Genomic DNA, 7,334 nt, shown 5'->3' on the forward strand with positions numbered 1-7,334 from the left:
TATATATACGTGTACATACACACACACATATATATATATATATATATATATACGCGTACATACACACATATATAGGTTATATTTATATATATATATATATAATGTAGATATAAATTCTTAGAAAATATCGACAGTTAATACCTCGAAGATTAATCTATCGTATCCGTGGAAGCGGGTAGTGCCAAACGGTGTTATCGCCGATCCTCGATTGAATATAACCGGCAACCCAATAGGCTCACCTAGTATCCTTTTTATCTCGGCCCACTGATCGGAGGAACAAAATCGAATTCTCAGCAATTAATATAGCGATTGAAAACAGGTGGGGCCCAGAGTAAACGAAAGTAGACTCCTTCCGAATAGTTCCCAAAGATCAATTAAAAGTACAATGTCAATCGAATCCGTTTGCAGAAACAACACAGACGAGGTGGTTCCTAAGGATGGTTATAGGAATCGCCTCAGTTGTCTCTCGAGAACAACAGTCCGGGAGAACGACTAAGGCGCACAGTTGTGTGATGTGAGATACCACAGCTTGCTCACCAATGAAACGAGCACACATGTGAAGAGCCTAGCTTTATGATATGCAACACCCATACTCTTGTATGTGTTGGTGATATATGACCTACGCTGTCGCACACTCCCAAAGGTCGATATCATAGAGGGATGTTGCGTATTTGCAGTGGTAACGCGTTCTGGCTCCCCGTTTCGGAAAACGCCGAAGATGGAATGAGTAATAGTCACGGCAACTGTAACTCTTATCAGAAACTTTAATCCAAATTTAAACATGACATGATACATGCCGTACAATGTAAGTACAACGTAAACGTGATTCTACGAATTGGTCGCAGACATCGCCTACTGGCGAAGAGGAGACACATACTACTATGGTCGCAATAGCAATCACCACATGAAATTAATCGATGAAACATGAACGTTTTTTGGGAGTAGGGGGGGGGAGGAGAGGGGGCACCCAAAAGCCATGTGCACTCAGATGTATACTCAACACATACACACCAGCTCACTGTCAACGGCGGGAATCGAACCACAGAACCGATAGACAAACAATAGTTGTACTACCAATGCTATGATATTACTTGGACTAGTTTCACTAACGACATGCTCACCGTAAGGAACTGAGTTTATCTTGGTGAAGTGCTAACTTACGGACATAAGCGAAGTGATGCTGACCCCCTTTCTCCGCCTCTCTGCCTTGGCGTCGGGCCCTTTCAACCGGTCTTCTGCAGAATTTTGTGGTGCGGTTCTTCGGCCAGCTTGGGCTATTTATAGATATAGAGCAAACGATAGGTAGAAGTCAGACACAGAGTGAGAGATGGATATCGAACAACCGTTTTTCCCGCCTGATTCGTGGAAACGGCAGGTGTATACACGCCAGCAAGCTTGAGCCTGATCAACAGCACCTGTACCTTTTATGCCAGAGGTAGTCGGGCCCTCTGTATCACTGCTGTCACTGGAAGACACAGTTCGGTCCTTCTTGCGTGCTTGGTGTACTATGTCGTTTCGCATTTTCAGATTGCTATCCGCTCCAGTAGTGTGGGTCTGTTTCGTCGACCTCGTTTGGGGATCGTTCGTACCTGCACAAAAAGGAGTGGAGTGATTGATTAAAGATAAAAATGAGTGTAGCAGCAACCCACACGTAACGCGCAGCTTGTTCAGGTTGCCAAGAACTCTCCAGGGTTGACGGATGCATCGCATAGGGTTAGCATCACAAGCCGACAACAGTTGTAGATATGATAATGATTATTGTAAGTTACGTCAGGCGTAGCTGAGTATGCGGCACACCCACACCACCTAGTAGAATAGCAGAGCTTGTGATGAAAGTCATAGCAGCAATAAGCAAAACAATATTAATCCGGCAGAGCACGCGCCATAAATACAATCAAGCACCCCATCATGGGAAATCATCGGTTCACGAGTGTATAAGATAAGTACCACGCTTCCATCCAACATAAGTGATGAATGTTCCACGGCTAGAGACCTTGCCGAGACCTTGCCAATATCACGAGCATACAAAAATAAATACGTCCGTGTGGCGTGAATATACAGATTGTGCAATCCTCCTTACCTGGCGTGGAGTTGATAGTCGGCGGTCGGTTTGGCGGTGACTGCGATGACATGTCTGACAGCGCGGGCTCGTCCGGAACCCATAAACTAAAATTGCATTTGTGGTAAATGCCAAAATCTAAATGCGACGGCAGATTCGTGTGCAGCACAATCTTCTTCACGGTATGTCGTTCGGCATCGAACAGAACGTCTATGCCCAGGTCAAAGTAGTTGTAGAAGTAGTCGCTGCAGTGGGTACCCACTTGTGAGGGCCGCCCCTTTCCCGCTGCAAAATGGGAGGGGGGGGGGGAAGAGGAAGCCAGATGAAAAGAGACGCGGTTAGTGAGTACGTAAGCCGGATGTTCCTCGGTTCAATGCTATGGTATAGTTTAGTGCGCTTTTGACTAGTGCGGGGTATCTGAGAAGCGAGAATGGAGTGAGGATGCGTGCATAAATTGACTACATAGAAAATGTGAATGAGATAGCCTTAAATGAGACGGCATGCCAAACTAATACCTAGACCCTAAACCCTAATGGAGTGAGGATGCGTGCATAAATTGACTACATAGAAAATGTGAATGAGATAGACTAACAAGAGACGGGATGCCAAGCTGTGGTCAATTGCGGAAGAGGAAGCGCACCAGCCCGGATCAGTATTCCCAAAAGCTCTGCAGCCCATCTACGCTACATAGATACCTAATTGTCTACTCTATTTTGCACATACCAAGTATATACTGCCAGCACAGTCCGCGGACAACCTCGAGCACGTTCAAACTATATATTTATATGGGCACTATAAGACCCTTGAATTCGATACACAAAGGAACACACGATTTAAAAGGAGGCCACATTGTATTATCCAATCATACCTGTGCTAAGGGAAGCAGACCTTTTTGAGCCGCCGCTAGGCGATCCAGAAGGACCACCACCGCCACCATTCTGCGTTGCATACGTATGGATCCGCATCTTGTCTTCTTCCTTGTAATAAATCTGCAATATATTATATTATATATATATATATGTGTGTGTGTGTGTGTGTGTGTGTGTGTGTGTGTAAATACATGTGTGTGTGTGTGTGTGTGTGTGTTTGTGTTGATAACGTATTAGATTAAAGTATCAGGTCAAAAGTGTAAGAATGTATCGATAAACCAAAGCTCCACCGTCTAAATGAACACGACCTACCTTCGAAGGCGGCCCTAATTGACACATGACATCTTGACAGCTATCGCCGAAACGGACCGACATCCCATATCGCGCTATGGAGATACCCTCACTCGGCACGCCCTTGACTTTGTCATAGTACACTGGCAGCAAGCCTCTGGTACTGCTCCCAGCCACTGCAGCGATATCAGAGAGGCGGTTTAGATATGCGGTATAGTCGAATCAAACGGTACAAGGTAGTACAACAACGGTCTCAGCCGCATTTGCTTGTTCATGGCTTGCACTATTCCTATATAGAAGAACTTCCTTGTTAAAAGCAGCCGATTGTTGGTGAAGCTAGATTTCCCGCCCGATAAAAGTGAGTTGGAACAAACATATCCACGGAAACCCACGCACGCACGCACGCACACACGCATCGCTCCACATCAAAAAATACCGCACATTTGCCCTCGTCGTATAATCAGATACAATCTTGATATCGAGACATCTATGACATACAACAATAGCGAACAACCAATAGCTTCACATAGCAGCGTACGATTCGTGACATGGAACTTAGAATAGATAGAAGTCGCTCACCTGGTGGTAGGCGATGGTCAGGTGCGTATACACAAATGCGTCTTGCGACTGGTGTGGTCCCATCGGGGAGCTCTAGAGGCGGCTCGTGATCTGTATTGCAGGAGTATCGAGAAAGGGAGCAGAGAGTGGAATTGTTATTAGTCCAGGGTGTGGTCACTACAATCATGAGATTGTGGATGTAGGGTTTCTGAACACAAACGTGTGACTAGCCATGTAAATAGAAATATACGCGCGTAACAATGATTAAGTTTAAAATCACAAGATAGAAAATAAATAGGTATGGATATGTCATGTATATACTTAAACAACCACAATTAAAATAAACTAATCAAAATGTTCACCAGTGTACTGGTAGCGTACACATGATATTTATACATATATACATGTATGTATAAATATGATATATATATATATATATATATATATATATGCACATACACAAATATATATTGATATATATCTATATATATAAATATATATATATATATATTTATATATATATAGCCTACCGCACAATATTTATATATACTAATAGAAGGTATACATATACAAAAGCTGCGGATGAGAATTTTGATAAAATGCCGTATAGCCGAATGAATTGTGTATTTCCGAAGCATGGTATCCGTGTATACATAGATGAATATATAAACATATACAAACGTACAAATACGTGGGATTGTACGTGTATACATACATATATGCTTTTATGTACAAAGAAATACGCATAGATGTTATGTGATATACATCCTTTCAGTTTCTACACATAACAGTCCTTATGCTGACGAAGCCAGGCATACTGAAGTAAACAGTACCTATCCAAACAATGATATAATAACAGTCTCGTTGTATTTGTTGTGAGCTGTTAGTTATTAGGATAAAATGTAGCAGAAGTTTATTTTTCTACACAACACAGGATTACCATCAAAATGTGGCGATGAGGTCTCGTTAGGCTGAGCAGACTCCGCTTTGCGATTGGTCTGGCCACTTTTCCTCCTGGCGTTATCTGCAAAGGGTAAAACGAAGATATACACCACTGAAATTTCTCGTCATTTACGGAATATATATTTGTGGATTTCTTCAAGCCATGTCATGTCGATATATCAAGGCTGTCAGCTAGAAGCGAGCATATAGTACAATGTGAACGAAAGTAAACGGGATCCACGCAACCCCCCCGGAAAATGCCACCTTGAAGTGGATATGGTGAACGCAATCATGTGAAGCTCGTCATACCTGCGCCGTTGGTCAGGTGTGCCTGTTCCTCTTTCCGGCTCTGTACCAATGGGAGAAGGGAAGAAGCTTGTACATAAGAATAGTAGTACGCTCAATATCCGATTTATGCCAAGAATAGTAGTACGCTCAATATCCGATTAATGCCAAGAATAGTACTACGCTCAATATCCGATTAATGCCACACTAGAGGAAAGTACCCACGCTAGCGTTGCACACCACTTGAATAGTTCAATTGAATATACCAATTGATGTCGTGCCCAACGGCTTGTAGAGCGTACTCGTGTGCGAGCAAGTTACAAGGGAAATCCATTTGAAACAAAAAAAGTGAACAAACACGGCAAATATCTATGTTCAAAGAGGCGGTTGTGTACGGTTTAATCAATGCTACAAAACGACGACGCCTGATATTCGCGGATCACTTCTTAAATGATGCGATACTGACATTGTTGTCCTGTCGTTGTAACGGAGTCTGCAGTACACTTCAGACTACATACCGTGGTCTGGCTTTGTATTCCGCAATACTGCTCGGGGATCGGAAAGAAGAAGGACAGTCCTAAAAGCGAAAACGACCAATAGGTGAAAAATCGAGCGTATGCGATGCTGAATTGATACATGTATATGTTATGTAACTCTGATTTACTACCCTCAACTATCAAACCTGCGTAGATTCCGTGCAAAAATAGGTCTGTCCATGGGTATTGGAACGAACATGTTATGCCAACTTATGAAACCCAAACCAATTCCGTGTTTCTGCCGGTCTTTACCTGGATATTTAAGGGAGTGATGCTGCCGCTTCCGATCAAACTGTCCCGGATACGACGGTCCGAATAGCCGAGAGACTGTCAGAAACGTAGGCGCTACGGTTGCGGAGCTGTGGTAAATAAGGAAAGGGTATTCGATACTACAGCAGGCCAATCTAAATAGCGCTCGAGGTACTGGAAGTACGATCGTCCACTTGTTAAAGGATAACTGACTAATTTATGCTGATATTGTGAGTACGCAAAGTGCGGGCGTAAAGCAAGGCGGCCGCTGCCTTACCAAAACTCGAGCATTGGCAGACGGGCACCGTCCAAATGTCAGCGAAATGATAGAAACAATACACAAACTTCTGCAATTAGCGTATTGTATATATGTTCACTGTGATGGCAATTGCTATTTCTTACAATCATGGGACTACCCCACCGCAAAACCTCCCAAAAATAACAACCGACTTTGAAACATCAATCTTTGCATGCGAGAAGACTCAAAGGCACACCTAAAGATGGAGTTCGCATAGACCAGCTGCAGATTGCTTAGGTCAAACACCTCCACAATCTTCAGACGTTGGCTGTCGCTGGTGAAACGCAGCTGTATTCCATTCTTGGTCAGGCGCAGCACGTTGTCATAGTCGAAGGGGTTCTAAATGAGTATGACAAGTCTCCTGAATTAGTAAATAAGTATGACAAGTCTTCTGAACAAGAATGACAAGTCTTCTGAATAAGAATGACAAGTCTTCTGAATAAGAATGACAAGTCTTCTGAATAAGAATGACAAGTCTTCTGAATAAGAATGACAAGTCTTTTGAATAACAATGACAAGCCTTCTGAATAAGAATGACAAGTCTTCTGAATAAGAATGACAAGTCTGTAGGAACTTCCATAGTGTGCACGAGTATGTATGACAAACATTTGGATTGTCTTTTTCTCGGTACGCATAAAGAAACTGTCATACTGCCGTGCCACTGTTTTACTTCAATCCAACAAGAACACAGAGAGAGAAACCCTTGATGTTCGACTGCGCACGTGCAAATAGCTTTGGTTCATATTGACACTACAAGTACATTCTGTGTGATGATAGGGATTGCATTGCATTGTAATTCAGCTGTACACGCACAAATAGCTGGGCGTCGTAAGCACACCTCTTCGCTGTACAGCAACTCCACCTGAGGGATCTCTCGCGAATGCGATCTCAGCCATTCAATAGTCGTCCCCAAGGTCATGCCCAGCACAAACGGGCCAATCGATTCACCAGGAACCACATCCACCCTGAGCACTGCATATGATAAGCGTACGATCTTAGATTATATTGTGTATCCTCATATACTAGTGGTGCAAGTGCAACACGACTGGGGTACACACGCAAGCATCAATATAAGATGATGGTATTACAGATGACAATGACCAGATGAAGGGCACGACAAAGACGGTTCACCTTTTACAATAAATACGAAATCAAATGATGATGCAACAGATCGTTACTTGGATGAAAACACTACCGACAATTATATGACTGTCAAAAAAATTAGTGAAAATACATATACACAAACA

The 7,334-nt window shown here is 43.0% G+C and overlaps 1 protein-coding gene across 1 annotated transcript in view; it reads right to left on the reverse strand.

Moving 5' to 3' along the window:
• The window catches only part of SARC_05169 (hypothetical protein), a 9,628-nt gene that overhangs the window by 1,429 nt on the left and 865 nt on the right, over positions 1-7,334 (reverse strand). Inside the window, exons 2-14 of the mRNA XM_014300969.1 lie at positions 6,926-7,059; positions 6,284-6,426; positions 5,793-5,899; positions 5,523-5,581; positions 5,029-5,068; positions 4,718-4,801; positions 3,799-3,888; positions 3,241-3,395; positions 2,928-3,048; positions 2,081-2,344; positions 1,422-1,589; positions 1,162-1,274; positions 142-264 (exon numbers count right to left, since the gene is read on the reverse strand). Coding sequence (XP_014156444.1) covers positions 142-264; positions 1,162-1,274; positions 1,422-1,589; positions 2,081-2,344; positions 2,928-3,048; positions 3,241-3,395; positions 3,799-3,888; positions 4,718-4,801; positions 5,029-5,068; positions 5,523-5,581; positions 5,793-5,899; positions 6,284-6,426; positions 6,926-7,059 — 1,601 coding nt within the window. The remainder of the gene's footprint in view (positions 1-141; positions 265-1,161; positions 1,275-1,421; positions 1,590-2,080; positions 2,345-2,927; positions 3,049-3,240; positions 3,396-3,798; positions 3,889-4,717; positions 4,802-5,028; positions 5,069-5,522; positions 5,582-5,792; positions 5,900-6,283; positions 6,427-6,925; positions 7,060-7,334) is intronic.

This window comes from Sphaeroforma arctica, assembly GCF_001186125.1.
Source record: "Sphaeroforma arctica JP610 unplaced genomic scaffold supercont1.321, whole genome shotgun sequence".
Lineage (NCBI taxonomy): Eukaryota > Ichthyosporea > Ichthyophonida > Sphaeroforma > Sphaeroforma arctica.